This window comes from Sus scrofa, chromosome 3, assembly GCF_054392235.1.
Source record: "Sus scrofa isolate SSC_HxYL_T2T_F1_AM1 chromosome 3, Sscrofa_HxYL_maternal_Yorkshire_Landrace_v2.0, whole genome shotgun sequence".
In the NCBI taxonomy this organism is placed as follows: Eukaryota; Metazoa; Chordata; class Mammalia; order Artiodactyla; family Suidae; genus Sus; species Sus scrofa.
This window is the reverse complement of record NC_139385.1, coordinates 40,331,336-40,350,689: the sequence shown is the minus strand read 5'-3', so window position 1 is coordinate 40,350,689 and position 19,354 is coordinate 40,331,336. Positions and strand designations below refer to the sequence as shown.

Sequence of the window (19,354 nt, the reverse complement as noted above, 5' to 3'; positions counted from 1 at the left end):
GCGAGGCCGCGCCCCAGGGTCTCCTGTAAGGGCCCTGATCCCCGTCACCTCCCAAAGGCCTCACCTCCACATCCCATCCATCACACCGGGTTAGGGTTCAACGTAGGAATTTGGGGGGGGACACAATTCAGGCTGTAGCACTTTGGGGACACACAGTCTGCAGCATTGTCCACCAGAGCATCTGCACCCCTTCCCCTTCCCAGCAGCTGCGGACAGAGTTCCTATTCTACAGTCTCACCAGCATTCGGTGTTGTCAGTTTTGAATGCACTATATTTTTAAATTCTAGCATTTTCTTCTAAAAGTGGGGAAATTGGACAGTGTGCACAGTTTCTATTACTTGTCTGGGTTTGTTGACTGCTTGAAGCTTGTTTTCGGCCACTTTATGCTCTGAGTTTGGGGATTTCCAGGCACTGTCGCCGAGCCTCCTCGGGAGCTGCATCCTGTAGGCCTGAATACGAACCCTCATTTATCGTTAAACTTGCTGTGTGCCTGTAAGCAAGTTTCCTACCTTCTCTGTGCTTTACTTTCCTCACCTATAAAATGCAGATTTTTTTTTTTTTTTTTTGGTATTTTTGCCTTATCTAGGGCTGCTCCTGCGGCACATGGAGGTTCCCAGGCTAGGGGCTGAATCGGAGCTGTAGCTACCAGCCTACACCACAGCCACAGCAACGCAAGATCCGAGCCGTGTCTGCGACTTACCACAGCTCACAGCAACACCGGATCCTTAACCCACCGAGCAAGGCCAGGGATCGAACCCGCAACCTCATGGTTCCTAGTCGGATTTGTTAACCACTGCACCACGGCAGGAACTCCTAAAATGCAGATTGTACTGAGCTCACAGCAGTGGTATGAGGAATCAGTGAAGACTGTGTAAATCAAAAACAAAAACTAGTGACTCTATTTTCTGCCCTTCTTCCCTGCCCCGGGGAGGCAGGGCAAGGCACTAGAATGGCCCAGCTTTGCTGCTTTCTAGGTGGGTGACTTTGAGCAAATCACTTCACATCTCTGAGCATCATCTGCAGAGTCAGGCTGGTAACAGGCATGCAGCTAATACTTAGCAAGGGCTTCTCTGGACCACGTGCTGTTTTGTTCTTGGTTTTGGTTTTGTTTTTTACAATTCATCCATTAACTTTTAAAAAAAAATTGAAGTATAGTTGATTTGCAGGGTTGTGTTAGTTTCAGGCGTAGAGCACAGTGATTCAGTTATATATACCTTTTATAGTACATATATAGTTATATATTCTTTTTTAGATCCTTTTCCCTTATAGATTATTATAAGACATTAGTACCCTGTGCTGTACAGTTGTTTGTCTGTTTTACATACAGTAGTGTGTTTAAGTTAATCCCAAACTCCTAGTTTACCCCTGCTCCTTCCCTTTTGGTAACCATAAGTTTGTTTTCTGTCTGTGAGTCTGTTTCTGTTTTGTAAATATGTTCATTTGTATCATTTTTTTAGATTCCATATATGTCATATCATACATTTGTCTTTGTCTGACTTCACTTAGTATGATAATTTCTAGTTGCATCTGTGTTGCTGAAAGTGGCATTAGTTCATCCTTTTTTATGGCTCAGTAGTATTCCACTGTGGATATGTACCACATCTTTTTATCCATTCATCTGTTGATGGACATTTAGGTTGCTTCCATGTCTTGGCTATTGTGAATAGTGCTGCAGTGAACATCGGGGAGCATATGTTTTTTCAAATTAAGAGTTTTCTCCAGATATATGCCCAGGAGTGAGATCTCTGGACCATACGGTAACTCTATTTTTAGTTTTTTGAGGAAACTCCGTACTGTTCCTCATAGCGGCTGTATCTCTTTGCATTCCCACCAAGAGTGCAAGAGGGTTCCTTTTTCTCCACATCCCAAGTGCTGGGGTTTTTTTTGTTTGTTTGTTTTTCTTATTTCTTTTTAGGGCCGCACCCACAGCATATGGAGATTCCCAGGTTAGGGGTGTCGAATCAGAGCTACAGCTGCCGGCCTACGCCACAGCCACAGCAACACCACATCTGATCCTCTTCTGAGACCTACACCACAGCTCACAGCAACACCAGATCCTTAACCCACTGAGTGAGGCCAGGGATTGAACCCGCAACCTCATGGCTCCTAGTCGGATTCGTTTCCACTGCACCACAACAGGAATTCCCCCAAACGCTGTTTTAAGCGCTTTTCATGTAGTAAGGTTGCCACTTCAACTACCCTAAGTAGGTGCCTTTATCATCGATGCGCAGATGAAGAAACCAAGGCACAGAGAGAGGTTATAGGACTGGCCCAAGGTCACCGCTGGGGAGCAGGAGGGCTGGGATTCCAGCAGGCAAGAAGTCTTGCTTCCAGGCCTCGTGCTTTACCCTCCACCTGTGCCCTCTCTCTGGCCCACCCCCAACAGGAAATCACATCATTACCACCTGACATGGAGCGTATGCTTAATACACAGTGGTTCCTTTGTCACCGATCTCTGGGCTCACTCGCAGTTCTGAACATAAACTCTACTTCCCAGGCCGGGGACCCGCCCCACCAGTTCCCGGCATCTATTACAACTGTTAATCAGTGAAAGGATGTTTTGTCACTAGAACTGGTACAAACAGGGCCAGATGGTATTGGCCCTGCCTGATTAACTCTAATGAGGCAAGATTTTATAGCTGAATGCTGCCGGATCAAAACAGGGCCATAAAAGTTGGACTCTGCCCGGGTTTCACAGAGACCCTGTGGCTTTCCATTTGGGGGACTCACAAGTCCTCAAGCAGCCAAGGGCACGCTCCTAGTTATTTGGCTAATGCACCCCAGGCTGCCCCCTGCAAGCAGTGAAGGCCATCACCTTTGCCCTGGGGAGTGCTTCAAGCATGGTTATTTATGAGGGGCTCGGGGTGGGATATCTGCCCTGTGACAAGCTAAGTCTCGTATTTGGTAACCAGTGTAGGAAGGTAACCAGTGCCCCAGCTGGATACACTGCCAACTCTCACCACAGTCTGAGGGACCAGCATCTCAGCCCTGGCTGCTCTGAGAGAATATCAGGCTGAGCGGCATAAATGGCATTTATTTCGCATGGTTCTGGGGGCCTGAAGAGCATGGTTGGGTCCTTGGTGAGGGCCTCTACCTGCCTGTGCCCTTGCACGGCACTGATTCCATCGTGAGGGCCCCACCCTCATGACCTCCTCGAACCCTGATCATCTCCCAAAGGCCCCCCCACCTCCAAACACCATCACACTGGGGTGTGGTTTCAACATAGGAATTTCAGGAGGTGACACAAGGAACCACCTAATGAAAATGGACATGCTACAAGTCACCCCATTTCCTGCATCTAAATTATCACAGCCCTTCACACCGATCGGAATGGCCATCATGAGTAAGTCTACAAATAACTGATGCTGGAGGGGGCGTGGAGAAAAAGGACCCTCCTCCACTGTTGGTGGGAATGGAAATTGGTGTAGTCACTATGGAAAACAGTACGGAGGGTCCTCAGAAAACTAACTATAGAACTACCATGTGACCCAGCAGTCCCACTCTTGGGCATATATCCGGACAAAACTTTCCTTGAAAGAGACACACGCACCCGCATGTTCACTGCAGCACTATTCACAACAGCCAAGACATAGAAACAGCCTAAATGTCCACTGACAGATGACTGGATAAAGACAATGTGATACATATATATAACAAAATATCACTCGGCCATAAACAAGAATGAAATAATGTCATTTGTTGCAACATGGATGCAACCAGAGAGTCTCATATGAAGTAAAGTAAATCAGAAAGACAAATACCATATATCACTCAGGTGTGGACTCTAAAATATGGCACAAATGAACCTACATACAGAGCAGAAACAGACTCACAGACATGGAGAAAAGACTTGTGGTTGCCAAGGGGCAGGGGGGAGGGAGTGGGATGGACGGGGAGTTTGGGGTGAGTAGATGCAAACTATTCCATTTAGAAGGGATAAGCAGTGAGGTCCTGTTGTACAGCACAGGGAACTGCATGTAATCCCTTGTGATGGAACATGAGAGAAGATACTATGAGAAAGTATGTGTGTATGTGTATATATACATGTGGCTGAGTCACTTTCCTGTACAGCAGAAATTGGCACAACATCATAAATCAACTATACGCAGAGAAAGAAATAAAAACAGTCTCTGGACAGGGAGGGGCCCACAGTCCAGACTGTTTGTAGCAGACTTGGGAAGGAAAACCAGTCTGCAAAATGCTAACTGGTTACCTCACCGATATGCCCAGTGACTGGACGTTTCCCCGTCCACCCTCCTTCCATGTCCAGAATGGAAATTCATGCAGAGAAACTTATCTCTTTACCTAGAAGGCTGGCAGGACAGGGAAAGGATGGCAGAAGAGGTTGGGTTTATGGTGGCGTTTTTCTTAAGATAGATGACACGCTCATTCTGAAAATTTTAAACAATGTTAGAAGGTTCTAAAGTTGAAAGTGGAAGTTCTCCCTTAATCTCAGCCACCCTCATCCTCTCCCCAGAGGTAACTAACCACTGTGAGCAATTTGCAACATGCATCTTTCAAAACAAAAACAAATGGCACGTATAGGATCCTATAGAGCTATAAGATTCTGTGATTTGCTTTTCCGTTTAATGCTACTGCTTGGTTACCTTTTCACAGCAGACGTGATCTAGCCGCCCTCGTTTTAAGGGCATAATATTCCATAGCTTATTAAATTGTGTTGCCTCCTAATGGAAACTTAGTTTACTTTCTGTTGTTGTTGTGTGTTGGCTTCACTATTAGAATCTTTCCGTGAACATCCTTCTCTCCATAAGCTTGGGATTTCTCGGTTGCTGATTTTGAAATTGTTTCCAAAGGGGAGGAATGGACACTATACCCACTCCCAAGTCCAAAGACCACTCCCTTTTCAGAGAAGCTGCTTTACCATCAGAGAGGCTCTGGGGAAGGTCAGTTGCACACAAGGATTCTCAAAACCTGAGACACCTGGGAATTACCTGGGAAGCATAAAAACACAGATGCCCAGCTTGGGGCGGGGGGGGGGGGGGGGCAGGGGCTGAGTACAGCCAAGTTTCCTTGTTTCTGTTGTTGCTGATTTGGGGAGTGGGGACAGCTGCCCAGAACTGTCCCAAAGCCTGAGCGAGGCCCTTTCCCTCAGCACGTGGAGGGCTGTGCTCCATGGCCAGGAATAAGGGGCTGGAATGATGCATTGGCTCTGTGTGCCCTCTGCTGGCAAAGCGTGAGCGGACCTTGCATCCAGGTGGAGGCTCTTGCAAGGCTGGTGAGCCTGGAGGGCTCCCACCTCCCACTGTCCCATACTTCTGGGCAGTGGTTTCCAAGCCAGGCTACGCATTAGAATCACCTATGGGACCGGTATTGCTATTTGGGCAGCATTTTTTTTTTTTTTTGTCTTTTTGCCTTTCCTAGGGTGGCACCTGTGGCATGTGGAGGTTCCCAGGCTAGGGGTCGAATCGGAGCTGTAGCCGCTGGCCTACGCTACGTGGGATCAGAGCCGTGTCTGCAACCTGCAATGCTGGATCCTCAACCCACTGAGCAAGACCAGGGATCGAACCTGAAACCTCATGGTTCCTAGTGGGATTCGTTAACCACTATGCCACGACGGGAACTCCAAGGCAGCAATATTTTTTAAAAAGTCTCCAGGTGGAGTTCCTATTGTGGTTCAGTTATAATGAACCCAGTTAGTATCCACGAGGATGCAGTTTCGATCCCTGGCTTTGCTCGGTGGGTCAGGGATCTGGCGTTGCCAGTGAAGCACCGATTCAACCCCTAGCCTGGGAACTTCCATATGCCATGGGTGCAGCCCTTAAAAGAATCTCCAGGGATGAAGCTCACTCAGATACTTGCTTACAAGTAGCCTAACAGGCCTGTTTGATTAACTTATATTAAAAATAAGTCGAGGCCAAATCATCCCTCTTGTATCATTAAGACATGTTGTAGGCACAGAGTGTGTCTGGGAGAAGAGGTTCAGGGAGTTCCTATTGTGGCTCAGCGGTTAGTGAACCCAACTAGCATCCATGAGGTCTCGGGTTCAGTCCTTGGCCTCGCTCAGTGGGGTAAGGATCCAGCATTGCCGTGAGCTGTGGTGTAGGTCACAGACGCAGCTTGGATCCCGAGTTGCTGTGGCTGTGGTATAGATGGGTGGCTACAGGTCTGATTTGACCCCTAGCCTGGGAAATGCCGCTGGAGAGGCCCTAAAAAGACAAAAGGACCAAAAAAAAAAAAAAAAAAAAAAGAAGAAGAAGAGGGAGTTCCTGTTGTGGCTCAGTGGTTAATGAATCTGACTAGAAACCATGAGGTTTTGGGTTCAATCCCTGGCCTTGTTCAGTGGGTTAAGGATCCCAGTGGGTGTTGCCGTGAGCTGTGGTGTAGGTTGCAGACACGGCTCGGATCTGGCGTTGCTGTGGCTCTGGTGTAGGCTGGCAGCTACAGCTCCGATTCAATCCCTAGCCTGGGAACCTCCATATGCCAAGGGAGAAGCCCAAGAAAAGGCAAAAAGAGAAAAAAAAAAAAAAAAAAAAAAAAGAAGAGCGTCACAGGCATTGACGGCCCAGATGGACGGGGAGGGAAGAGTAAGGAAAGGCACAGCTGCAGGTAACTCTATAATCATCTTCTACGTCTTCTGTGTAACTGAATCCTCACTACAACTTCTTGAGGAAAGATAGTAACACCCCTGTTCTCCAGAGGAAGAAACTGCAGAGAGACAGACACTTCTTTGTAGCTATCTAGGAAGAAAGGCTTTCAGGCAGAGGGACTGCCAGTGCAAAGGCCCTGAGGTTGGAGGGTCCTTGATTATTGGAGGAAGAGCAAGGGAAATGCAGCCAAGTGAAGCTGCAGTTGTGCAGGGGTGGGGCCAGGCCAGGCCAGGCCATTCCCAGTAAGGACTCTACCTTCTCCAGCACTGATATGATTCTCATTTTTATTTTTTGATTTTATTATTATCACTACAGTTTTTTTTTTTTTTTTTTTTTTTTTTTTGCTTTCTTAGGGCCGCACCCACGGCATATGGAGGTTCCCAGGCGAGGGGTCAAATGCGAGCTACAGCTGCTGGCCTACACCTCAGCCACAGTAACACAGGATCTGAGTGGCGTCTTCGACCTACACCACAGCTCATGGCAATGCCAGATCCTTAACCCACAGAGCAAGGCCAGGGATCGAACCTGCAGCCTCATGGTTACTAGGTGGATTTGTTTCAGTTGCACCACAATGGGCGTGATTCTCATTTTTAAAAACATCACTTTGACTGCTGTGAGGACAGACTCCGTATGGAAGCCATGGCTGCAGAAATCCAGAGGCTCTGAGGGCAGCTTTCATCAGGATGGCAGGGCTGGTGGGTAAGTGGTCAGGTTCTGGTCATACTTTTTTTTTTTTTTTAGTGGCCTCATCCAAGACACAAGGAATGAATCCGAGCTGCGGCTGTGGCCACACAGGATCCTTTAACCCACTGTGCCAGCAGGGGATCAAACCTGCGCTTCCGCAGCGACCCGAGCCGCCGCAAGTCAGGTTCTTAACCCACTGTGCCACAGCGGGAACTCCTCTGGTCGTACTTTTAAAGTCAGCCTCAAACCCTAATCTTTGCTTCACTGCACTTGTCCTCAGTTCTACAGGCACTTAGCATCTGCCCTCCCTCCCCATCAAGACACTGAAAGCCCCACAGAGGCTCAAATCTTCCCCTTTCATGAACCAAGGTGCCCTCAGCACCCGGCACAAGAGGTGTGGGCAGGATGATGACAGATTTGGAAGCCTGTGGGAACAGACTGTCCTGAATCACAGGCTTCGCTCGTTTCCGTGGAGTGGAATAAATTAAGAAGATCTAACTTCTTTCATGTTATCTTGAATACAAAATCACTTTCCTTGAAATGTCATCTTCAAGCTACACAGAGGGAGGCCAGCTCCCCACAGAGTTTATATTTATCACATTCTTTATAGCAAAGAAAAAATGGAAATCATTTAAGTAATAAAGGCTAAAGGACTGGCTACATCCACACAGTGGAATCGTGTGCAATTACTGATTCCTTTTGCATAAAAAATATTTAAATGAAAAAAATCAGGAATTCCCTGGTGGCTCAGCAGGTTAAGGATCTGACATTCTTACTGCGGTGGCCTGAATTTGATCCCTGGCTCAGGAACTTCCACATGCTGAAAAAAAAAAAAAGAAAGAAAGAAAGAAAAAGAATCTGGGCCTTTTTTTTTCTATTTGTAAGGTATACTGCCTGTTTTTTTCCAATTTTGAGATATAAGTGACATAATAGTTTTTTAAGATAAACAACATTAAGGAGTGTCTGTTGTGGCTCAGTGGTAATGAGCCAGCCTAGTAGCTATAAGGATGTGGGTTTGATCTCTGGCCTTGCTCAGTAGGTTAAGTATCCGGTGTTGCCATAAGCTGTAGCTGTGGTATAGGCTGGCAGCTGCAGCTCTGATTCAACCCCTAGCCTAGGAATTTCCATATGCTTCGAGTGCAGCCCTTTAAAAAAAAAATATATATATATATATATATATATACACAAACATATGTATATATTGCAAAAGGATTACCACAATAAGTTAACATCCACCATCTCAGTTACAAGGTTTTTTTTCCCTTGTGACTGAGTATTTTAAATGAGCGTCTATAACTCACACACAAATAAATTCAAATACAGGATAACATCTATGTTTTAAATAACTACTGAAACCACAGTGAGATACCACTTTACACCTATTAGGGTGGCTATTTAAGTTAAAAAAAAAAAGTGGGTAAACTGGAACTTTTATGCATCGCTGGTGGGAAAATGGTGCAGCCACCATGGAAAAGTGTGGCAGGTCCTCATAAAGTTAATTGTAGAATTACCCTATAATCCAGTAATTCCACTAATCAGAAAATATCCAAAAGAACTGAGAACAGGAGTTGTCTGGTGGCCCAGGGTTAAAGGATGCAGTTTTGTCACTCATGTGGCTCCATTTGCTGCTGTGGAGTGGGTTCGATCCCTAGCCCAGGAACTTCCACACACCGTGGACAAGGCCAAAAAAAGAGAGAGAGAGAATTGAAAGCAGGAACTCAGATATTTGTACCCCAGTGTACAGAGCAGCATTATTCACAATAGCCAAAACGTGGAGACTATCAAAATGTCCATCAAGAGATGACTGGATAAATAAAATGGGATAGAGACAGACATTCTATACGTTAGAAAGGAATGGAGGGAGTTCTCTGATGGCCTAGCGGGTTGAGGCTCCTGCGTTCTCACCGCTGTGGCTCTTGTTGCTGCTGTGCGGCGTAGGTTCAATCCCTGGCCCAGGAATTCCCACATACTGCCTGTGTGGCAAAAAAGAAAAAAAAAAAAAGAAAGGAATGGAGCTCTGGCACATGCTACAACATGGATGAACCCTGAAAAATTATGCCACGTGAAAGAAGCCAGACACAACATGCCACCTTAGTATATGATTCCATTTATATGAAATGTCCAGAATAGGCAAATCCATAGAGTCAGAAAGCAGATTTGTGGCTGCCGGGACTGGAAAAGAGGGGAGCTGGGGAGTTACAGTTTAATGTGTACCACGTTTCTGGTTGGAATTGTGAACAAGTTCTGGAAATGAAGAGTTGTGACGGTTGAACAACACTGTAAATGTATTTTTTAATTTTTAATTTTTTTAAATTTCTTTTGCCATTTCTTGGGCTGCTCCTGCGGCATATGGAGCTTCCCAGGCTACGGGTCGAATCGGAGCTGTAGCCGCCGGCCTACACCAGAGCCACGGCAGTTTGGGATCCGAGCCGAGTCTGCGACCTACACCACAGCTCACGGCAACGCCAGATCCTTAACCCACTGAGCGAGGCCAGGGATCGAACACGAAACCTCATGGTTCCTAGTGGGATTCGTTAACCACTGCACCACGACGGGAACTCCCTGTAAATGTACTTAATATCACTTATTGTACACTTTGAAATGGTTGAAAGGATACATTTATGTTTGTTTTACTACAGTTCTTAAAAAAGACTAGAAGGCCACAAAACAAATCCTAGTGATTTTTGACTTTTCAGTGGCAGAATTATAAAGATCATGACTTGCCCTTTGTTACAGATTATGTAGTAAACATATTACTAATTACCAGGGGCACTGCATATAGCTGGCTTTAGTTTATAAAGTACGGCTCCAGCATATCACTCATCTGACTTTATCACGTTGCAGAGCCTGCCCATGTGAGAGCCCCTAGACCTCTGGATGTGAACTTGCTTGGAGGACACCCCCACCCCAGACCCTGTGCCCTGAGGGGCTGGCGCCAAGGACCCACCTCCAGGCTTCATCCCAGTCCCTTCGGATCTGGGGCCACCAGGGGGCGCAGCACAGGCATAGAAGCCTTTTGCAGCACTAGCAACTCTGCACTAAGTGATATCGTTTATTTTCACACCCATCCCAGGAGACAGGATTTTTCCACTTTACAAAATGTGAGAACAATCTGAGAGACTTGATAACCCGCCTCAGGACAGGGATTTGAGAATGGAGGGACCCAGGTCTTCTGACACACCCCCACCTCTCTGTCTTTGATTTCCCAGCAGTGCACTGTTGGAACGAGCCTGGCATCGCTTCCTCCAAGATCTGGCTCTTAACAGAAACTTCTGGCTGTTGTCAATGTCATACATAAGTGCAGTTAAGAATTTGCACTCAGGGCCTCTTTCCTAAACCTGGTTGCTAGCTTCTACCTTGTGAATTTCTCAATTCCAGAAGACAAGTCCCTGGGGTCCTGACAGTTTCCAGCTGCCTGACTTCCCCACTTCAGCCTCACCCTTCCCTGAGCCTTCCTACGGGAGACCCAGGCGGCCTGGCTCCCAGTCCTTCACTTGAGTGAGTCCAGCGCCCCAAACACCTGCATGAAACGCTCCCGGTCCAGGATGCGTCCGTAGCGTAGGGTGAGATAGAAGGTCTGTTTCCCACTGTACTGCCGGATCCGCACAAACAGCTCCTGAGGCCGATCCTGGCTTTCTGTCATGGGGACCACGTCGGCCACGGGGCAGTACGTGTCCTGTCGCCGGCCCCAGAAGGTCAGGTGGGCCACCCGCAGCACCGTGCCCGATTCATTCACATAGAGGATGCCCACCAGCCTCCGGAAGAAGTGGCTCATCCAGCACAACATGGCCAGCGCGAAGCTGGCGATTGCGCCTGCCAGGCACAGGGAGTTGAAGGTCATGAGGCCCTGGGAGTACCAGTAGATGCCAGGCGGCAGGGCCACCACTGTCAACGCTGTCTGTGCCACCTTCAGCTGAGAGAGGTACCCGAAGACCCTGATGGCATCAAACCGGTACACCATCTGAAATTTCTCAGTCTCTGTGCCCAGCGGGTTCTTCTTGGATGGCAGAGGCCTGCTCCCCGCCCACCTCCTAGGATCCTGCCCACTGCAGCGCCACAGCCTGTGGAAAGGCCTTCCCCATGCAGCCTGCCTTGGTGACCACAGCACAGCTCGGAGCAGGGCAGCCTGGAAAGGAGACAGGGAGACCATTTCTCTCTGGAACTCAGCCAAGCTAATCACACAAGGACCACATGCAAAACATCTGCTACAGAGGATCCTGCCGGCCTGGTGAGGTCAGCATGACTGCCAGAGATGGAAAGAAAGCTGAAATCAGAGGCTTTACCTCTACCTCACGTGATAGTCAGGGAAGCTGTGTGCTAAAGGAACCACTGCTTCTACTTTACCACTGAGGAAACTAAGCCCAGAGAAGGTGAGAAATTTACCCAAAGACACACAGTCAGGGAGTAGGGCAGTCTGACTTTCAAACCCAACCTCTTTCCTCCAGGCAGCTCAAGTAGGCGCAGGCTTCATTCATTCAGCACATACCCAAGGAGGGCCGGTTCTGGCTGGATACCGGATCCACGGCCTGTGTGAACACTTCCTCAAGCAGGAAACTAAATCAGTGTCCCAGTGGGGAACAAATCCGCTAGCTAATCATCATAATAACTGTAGAATTCTCGGTTAGGTTAAAAGCGTCATCTTGGGGGCAGAACGTAAACGCTGTTTCCTTGGCCTGGATTGAGGGAAGGGATAGAATGGAGGAGGAAGGGATGGAGGCGTCAACTCATAGCACAAGGGTTTTATTAGATGCACAGTTCTACACCTTGAATATTGCACCGAAAGGTGCTTTGAGCTTTGAAGCCAGTTTTGGGTTCCAACCCTGGCTCCTACAGTCACCGGCTGTGGATCGTTGGGCAAATTACTCCACCTCTCTGGGCCCTGGTTTCTCTATCAAAGTGGGTATCCGTAACATACTGAAGAAGGTAACAGTTTTAAAGCCTTTAAATGCAGTAATGCACGGTGAATGCTAAATTTTAGTTGGCCCACGTGACCTAGGGGGCATAGGACGGCGGGGAACCCACGTCGGAGGTCCCTCCTCCGGATTCTCCGAATCAGAACCTAAGGCGTCCGCAGCCCTGCCCCGGGCCTGACTCCGACCCCCAAAGCACGACCCCTCCCTTTCTTGCCACCAATTGCCTTCTTACCATGGCCCCGCAGCCTGCAGCTGGAAGCGAGTCCCTCGCGTTCCGGGAATCTCCGAGAACGTGTCCTCCGCCCTAATGGGACAGCGTGGGGGCGCGCTGCATTCTGGGATCTGTAGTCCAGCCAGCAAAGCCGACGCTAGTCTCGGGCACTGCGGGAGGGGAATTCTCTTCCCGGCGTGCCCTGCGGCACGGGGGCCGGACCCGGAAGTTCCGGGCCGGGTGCCAGGTGCCAGTAAGTCGTGTAAGGTTTACGTGGAAACTGGGGTCATGGCTGCTCCCGGCCCAGCGCTCTGCCTCTTCGACGTGGACGGGACTCTGACCGCTCCCAGGCAGGTAAGCGGCGTCCGGCGGCCTGGCGGCCGCCGGTGCAAAACTCCCTACGGCTCCCCGGTGGGTGTAACGACCGTCCAGGTAGGCGGCCTGTGGCGGCTAAGGACCGCCTACCTCCCACGGAGGGGCTGAACTTTACTCTGGGTTCCTTGGAGTCATGAGACGAAAGCCTTCACCAGCTTTTCGAGACTTCAGGGTCCTCGGAGAGAAGGGACAGGCTAGGAACTCTTGAGAGCAAGGAACTTTGATTGGAAAACGCAGTTCTGGACTCTCATCAGCACCCCTGGGTTTGAATCCCGGATCAGCCGGGTTTACCAGCTTGTGTGCCGTCTTCAGACCTATCACCTGTGGTCTGCGCCCGTAGCCTGACATGAAAGACATAGGTTTCCAGGCCAAACAGACCTAGCAGAGTCTGCTTGACAGCTGTGTGACTTGAGCAAGTTAGTTAACCTCAGAGCCTCAGCATCTGTGGCTTTAAATGGGGCGTCTACCTGTTCCATGTGATGTTTGAATGAATGGATGAAATCATTTAAGTTCTTGAAAGTTATCTTACATACGGTAGACTGTGCTCAATAATACTCAGTAAGTATTCGCTGCCACCGCCACTCCCTGCTCTAGCCTTGCAGTGGAAGGGGGTGATAGAGGAAACCTAGATTGCCACAGGCTGCCTGCCGAGAACCTTCTTGGACTCCTGGAAACTTGCTTTCCATTTCCAGATTTTGCTGCCACGAGCACGGATAGGTCTCAAGATGAACCGTTGTGATGAAGCTTACCCTGACCTACCCTTTGCACACATTAGAAGAGCAGCCATTTGAACTTGAGACTGGCGCTAAATGGCCTCAGTCTCTCTCTACCCTGCTGCGTTTGGGTCGGGTGGTAGCACTGGTGTGCTCCAGAATTCCTCACTGAATGCGTGTGGCCTTAGATGTATCATTTTACTTTTCTGAGCCACAGGTGCTCTGTATGTACTGATGATGCACAATTGTAAGTTCTCCACAGGCCCTTTTTGACTCCTTAATCAGTGCACACTTGCAAGTTGTTAAACACTCAGAGTGGCCTGGAGCCGAAGTCAGCAGTTCATTGTTTGCAAAGGGCCAGATAGCAAATACTTCCGTGTTTGCTGACCATATGGTCTGTAGTAACTATTCAACCTAAATCCAAAAGCAGCCATAGACCAGATGTGGACCTAGCACAGCTGTGTTCCAGTAAAACTTTATTACGGACACAAACTGCTGCTCTAATTGGCCCATTGGCCGGAGTGCTCTCTTAAGTTTACTTCCAAGCCTTTTGACATATCATTGGACCCTGTCAACCTTTCTCCCTCTTTGATCCCAGGTAGGATAGTTGTTATTTCGTTTTAAATAAAGAAACTGAGACTCTGTGAAACGTGATCTGGATTTCCCACAGCAGATCTGGTGCAAGTCTCTGGGCCTCAGGGCGTTGTTGTTTGCTAAGATGGCCATTTTCTTCCACCGCCCAAAAGGTTGGAGGCTGTTCTGGTTATTACGCATGTGGTTCAGGACAGTAAAGAAGCATAAGGCATGGAATAACAACACCAGGCAACCTGCAATGTAGTCCCTTAAAGCATTTGAAACATGACATTCTTTGACATTCTTCTGTGAACATAAGTAATTTTTACGCTCAAAAAAAAGGTCTAATTTAGGAGTTTCCATTGTGGCTCAGTGGGTTAAGAACCTAGCTAGTATCCATGAGGTTGTGGGTGTGATCCCTGGCCTTGCTCAGTGGGTTAAGGATTTGGCATTGCCAAAAGCTGTGGTGTAGGTTGCAGATGCAGCTCAGATCCAGTGTTGCTATGGTTGTGGCACAGGCCGGCAGCTGCAGCTCTGAGTCACCCCCTTGCTCAGGCGGATGTGGCCATAAAAAGAAAAAAGGGAAAAAAAGTCTAATTTAAAAGAGAATTGTTTCTGGAGTTCCCGTGGCTCAATGGTTAACGAACCCCACTAGCATCCATGAGGACTCGGGTTCGATCCCTGGCTTCACTCAGTGGGTTAAGGATCTGGTGTCGCCATGAGCTGTGGTGTAGGTCGAAGAAACAGTTTAGATCCTGCATTGCTATGGCTGTGGCGTAGGCCAGCAGCTACAGCTCAGATTCGACCCCTAGCCTAGGAACCTCCATATGCCACAGGTACGGCCCAAAAAAGACAAAAAGAGAGGGAATTGTTTTTGTGTGTGCCGAGTGCTCTAGGTAAAAAATGTTTTAGCAACAGTCCAGTAGACAGCCTTTCCCTTCCTGAATATACTCATTCTCAAACATTGAGAAGCACAAGGACAGTCTGGAAGCAATCAAATCGGTTATCTTTCTTGCAGCTGCTGAAACAGGGTGTGACCTAAACAGGTAAAATCTAATTAGAGTGGAATCCAGAGCTCTGCACATTTCAGTGTTTTAGTAGTAGAATTTTGCTGTCTTGCGTGTTTTCCTAAGAAATGCCATTGCATCTACAAGCAGTTGAGACTTAAAAGCCTGCAGAGAGAAGTAGGGCATAAATCTGCGTGAGTGGTTTTCCAACTTTCTATCGTGGAAAATCTCAGGCATATAGAATCACTGGAAAAAAATAGTACCCTGATAGCCATACTCCCAACACTTAAAATTCAACCATGATTGAAATGAACTCTATGGAGTCCGTGCTGTGGCACAGTGGAATCAATGGCATCTCTGGAGCACAGGGACACAGGTTCCATCCACGGCCCAGCACAGTGGGTTAAGGATCTGGTGGTGCTGCAGCCATAGATGGCACCTGTGGCTCAGACCTGATCCCTGGCCCTGGAGCTCCATATTTTAAAAAAAGAAAAGAAATTAATTTTCTCTCTCCTCTCTGTCTCTGTCCCTCTTTTTAAACCTTTGCTCTACCGCTTCCTAAGCTGCAGTGATCCTGGTTCTTCACCCCTAAATATTCGCTCCTGCAGCTCTTGAGGAGAGGAACGTCTGTAGTATTCCATTTAGGTATGGACCACATTCCGCTTTTTTTTTTTTTTTTCTTTGCCTTTTAGGGCTGCAGGTGAAGCATATGGAAGCTCCCAGGCTAGGGGTCAAATCAGAGCTGCAGCTGCTGGCCTACGCCATAGCACCTGGGGACCTGAGCCAGGTCTGTGACCAACACTAGATCCTTAAGCCACTGAGTGAGGCCAGGGATCAAATGAGCATCCTTATGGATACCAGTCGCATTTGCTTCCTCTGCACCACAACAGGAACTCCTCCCATTCCTCTATTGATGAAAGTTTGCTTCCATGTCTTGGCTGTCATAAATAACGCTACAGGAGTTCTCGTTGTGGCTCAGAGATTAACGAATCCGATTAGGAACCTTGAAGTTGTGGGTTCGATCCCTGGCCTTGTTCAGTGGGTTAAGGATCTGGCATTGCCAAAAGCTGTGGTGTAGGTGGCACATGCGGCTCGGATCCTGCATTGCTATGGCGCTGGCGTAGGCCAACGGCTACAGCTCTGATTGGACCCCTAGCCTGGGAACCTCCATATACCTCTAGGGCAGGCCTATGAAGCAAAATAAATAAATAAATAACGCTGCAGTGAACATGGGGGTGCATGTATCTTTTTGAATTATGGTTTTCTCCAGATATATGCTCAGGAGTGGAATTCCTGGCTCATACAGTAGTTCTATATTTAATTTTTTGTGGGTTTTTTGTTTTGTTTTGTCTTTTTAGGGCCACATACTCAGCATATGGAAGTTCCCCGGCTAGGAGGCAGATCGGACCCACAGTTGCTGGCCTAAGCCACAGCCATAGCAGCACCAGATCCAAGCCGTGTCTGTGACCTACACCACAGTTCACGGCAAGGCCAGATCCTTAACCCACTGAGTGGGGCCAGGGATCGAACCTGCATCCTCATGGATGCTAGTCTGGTTTGTTTCCACTGAGCCATAATGGGAACTCTTATGTTTAGTTTTGTAAAGAACATCCCTACCGTTCTCCATAGTGGTTGTACCAATTTACATTCCCACCAACTGTGTAAGAATGGTCCCTTTTCTCTGTACACTCTCCAGCATATATTGTTTATAGGCTTTCTTTCTTTTTTTATTCTTAGGGCCATACTTGCAGCATATGGAATTTCCCAGGCTAGAGGTTGAATCAGCGCTGTGGCCTACGCCCCAGCCACAGCAATGCCAGATCTGAGCTGCATCTGTGACCTATGCTTCAGCTTGGGGCAATGCCGGCTTCTTAACCCACTGAGTGAGTCCAGTGATTTAACCCACATCCTCAGGGGTACTAGTCGGGTTCTTAACCCACTGAGCCACAGCAGGATCTCCCTGTTTGTAGACTTTTTGATGATGGCCATTCTAGCTGGTATAAGGTGGCACCTCATAGTATCGATTTGCATTTCTTTGATAATTAGGGATGTTGAACATCTTTTCATGTGCTTTTTGGCCGTCTGTCTGGCTTCCTTGGAGGAATGTCTATTCCAAGCTTCTGCTCATTTGTTGATTGGACTGTTTGTTTTTTGGATATTGAGCTGCATGAGTTGTTTGTATTTTGGAGATTAATCTCTCGTCAGCTGCTTCATTTGCAAATATTTTTTCCCATTCTGTGGGTTGTTGTTTTGCTCTGTTTATGGTTTCCTTTGGTGTACAAAAACTTTTAAGTTTAATTAGGTCCCTTTTGTTTGTTTTTGTTTTTATTTTCATTACTCTAGGGGGTGGATGGGAAAAGATATGCCGTGCTTTATGTCAAAGAGTGTAGGGCCTGTGTTTGCCTCTGGAAGTTGTGTAGTATATAATGTTATATTTAGGTCTTTGATCCATTTTGAGTCTATTTTTGTGTATGGTGTTAAAGTGTATTAATTTCATTCTTTTACATGTAGCCGTCCAGTTTTCCCAGCATCGCTTATGGAAGAGACTGTCTTCTCTCCATTGTATATTCTTGCCTCCTTTGTCACAGATTAGTTGACCATAGGTGCATGGGTTTCTTCCTAGGCTTTCTGTCCAGTTCCACTGATCTAAATTTCTGTTTTTGTGTCAGTACCACAAGGCTTTGATGATGGTAGCTTTGTACTATAGTCTGAAAGCAGGGAGCCTGGTTCCTCCAGCTCCATTTTTTTTCTCAGGATTGCTTTGGCTGTTTGGATTCTTTTGTGTTACCATGCAAATTTTAAAATTCTTTGTTCTAGTTCTCTGAAAAAATGCCGTTGGTAATTTGATAGGGATTGCCTGTAGATTGCTTTGGGCAGTATAGCCATTTTTACAGTATTGATTCTTCCAATCCAAGAACATGGTATTTCTTTCCATCTGTTTGTATCATCTTTGATTTCTTTCAACAGCATTTTAGAGTTTTCAGAGTACAGTCTTTTGCCTCCTTAGAAAGATGTATTCCTAGGAGTTCCCATCATGGCTCAGTGGAAAAAAATCTGACTAGGAATCATGAGATTGCAGGTTCAATCCCTGGCCTCGCTCAGTGGGTTAAGGATCCAGCGTTGCCGTGGCTATGGTATATAGGCCAGCAACTGTTGCTCCATCTGATTTGACCGCTAGCCTGGGAACCTCCATATGTTGCAGGTGCAGCCCTAAAACGACAAAAGACAAAAAAATAAAAGCTATATGTTTGGAGTTTCCGTCGTGGCGCAGTGGTTAACGAATCCGACTAGGAACCATGAGGTTGCGGGTTCGGTCCCTGCCCTTGTTCAGTGGGTTAACGATCCGGCATTGCCGTGAGCTGTGGTGTAGGTCCCAGACGCAGCTCAGATCCCGCGTTGCTGTGGCTCTGGTGTAGGCCGGTGGCTACAGCTCCTATTCGACCCCTAGCCTGGGAACCTCCATATGCCGCAGGAGCGGCCCAAGAAATAGCAACAACAACAACAACAACAACAAAAGGCAAAAGACAAAAAAAAAAAAAAAGAAAGATGTATTCCTAGATATTTTTTTCTTTTTAATGCTCTGGTGAATGGGATTGTTTCTTTAATTTCTCTTTCTGATCTTTTGTTGCTGCGGGTATGGAAATGTGAGAGATTTCTCTCTCTCTCTCTCTCTCTCTCTTTTTTTTTTTTAGGGCCACACCTATGGCCACATCCCAGGGTAGGGGTCGAATTGGAGCTGTAGCTGCTGGCCTACACCACAGGTCCGGATCTGTGACCTAACACCACAGTTCATAGTAATGCCGGATTCTTTACCCACTGAGCAAGGCCAGGGATCAAACCTGCGTCCTCATGGATGCCAGCCAAATTCATTTCTGCTAAGCCACGACAGGAACTCCCTGGATTCTTTTTGTTTCTTTTCCTTCTCTGATTGCTAGGGCTAGGACTTCCAAAACTATGTTGAATAGAGGTGGCAAGAGTGGATATCCTTGTCTTGTACCTGATCTCAGGGGAAATTCTTCCAGCTTTTCACCCTTGAGAATGATGTTAGCCCTGGGTCTGTCATATACGGCCTTTATTATGTTGAAGTGTTCCCTCTGTGCCCACTTTCTGGAGAGTTTTTATCCAGAAGCTTTCTGGAAGCTTTTTCTGCATCTGTTGAGATGATCATACAGTTTTTATTCTTCACTTTGTTAATGTGGTGTATCGCACAGATTGATTTGTGGATATTAAAGAATCCTTGCATTCCTGGGATAAATCCCACTTTGTCATA

General features: G+C 47.4%; 2 protein-coding genes across 5 annotated transcripts in view; one reads left to right on the top strand and one right to left on the bottom strand.

Annotated features, from left to right (window-relative positions):
• Positions 1–19,354, top strand: part of PMM2 (phosphomannomutase 2) — a 51,789-nt gene that overhangs the window by 3,637 nt on the left and 28,798 nt on the right. For 2 of the 4 annotated variants that reach the window (XR_014840843.1, XM_021086654.2), the window contains exon 1: positions 12,669–12,770. Coding sequence is in view for 1 of the 4 variants with exons in the window: in XM_021086654.2 (XP_020942313.1) it covers positions 12,705–12,770 (66 nt within the window). In the remaining 3 variants the exon portion in view is untranslated. Of the gene's footprint in view, positions 1–10,501; positions 11,526–12,668; positions 12,771–15,647; positions 15,730–19,354 lie in introns of those variants that run through there. The other 2 variants (XM_085017634.1, XM_085017633.1) reach the window with 2 other exon arrangements.
• On the bottom strand, positions 9,384–12,490 carry TMEM186 (transmembrane protein 186). The gene is made up of 2 exons (XM_003124605.5): positions 12,438–12,490; positions 9,384–11,418 (listed from the first exon to the last, which is right to left on the bottom strand). The coding sequence occupies exons 1-2, from the start codon at positions 12,438–12,440 to the stop codon at positions 10,783–10,785; spliced, it is 639 nt and encodes a 212-aa protein (XP_003124653.2). The 5' UTR covers positions 12,441–12,490; the 3' UTR covers positions 9,384–10,782.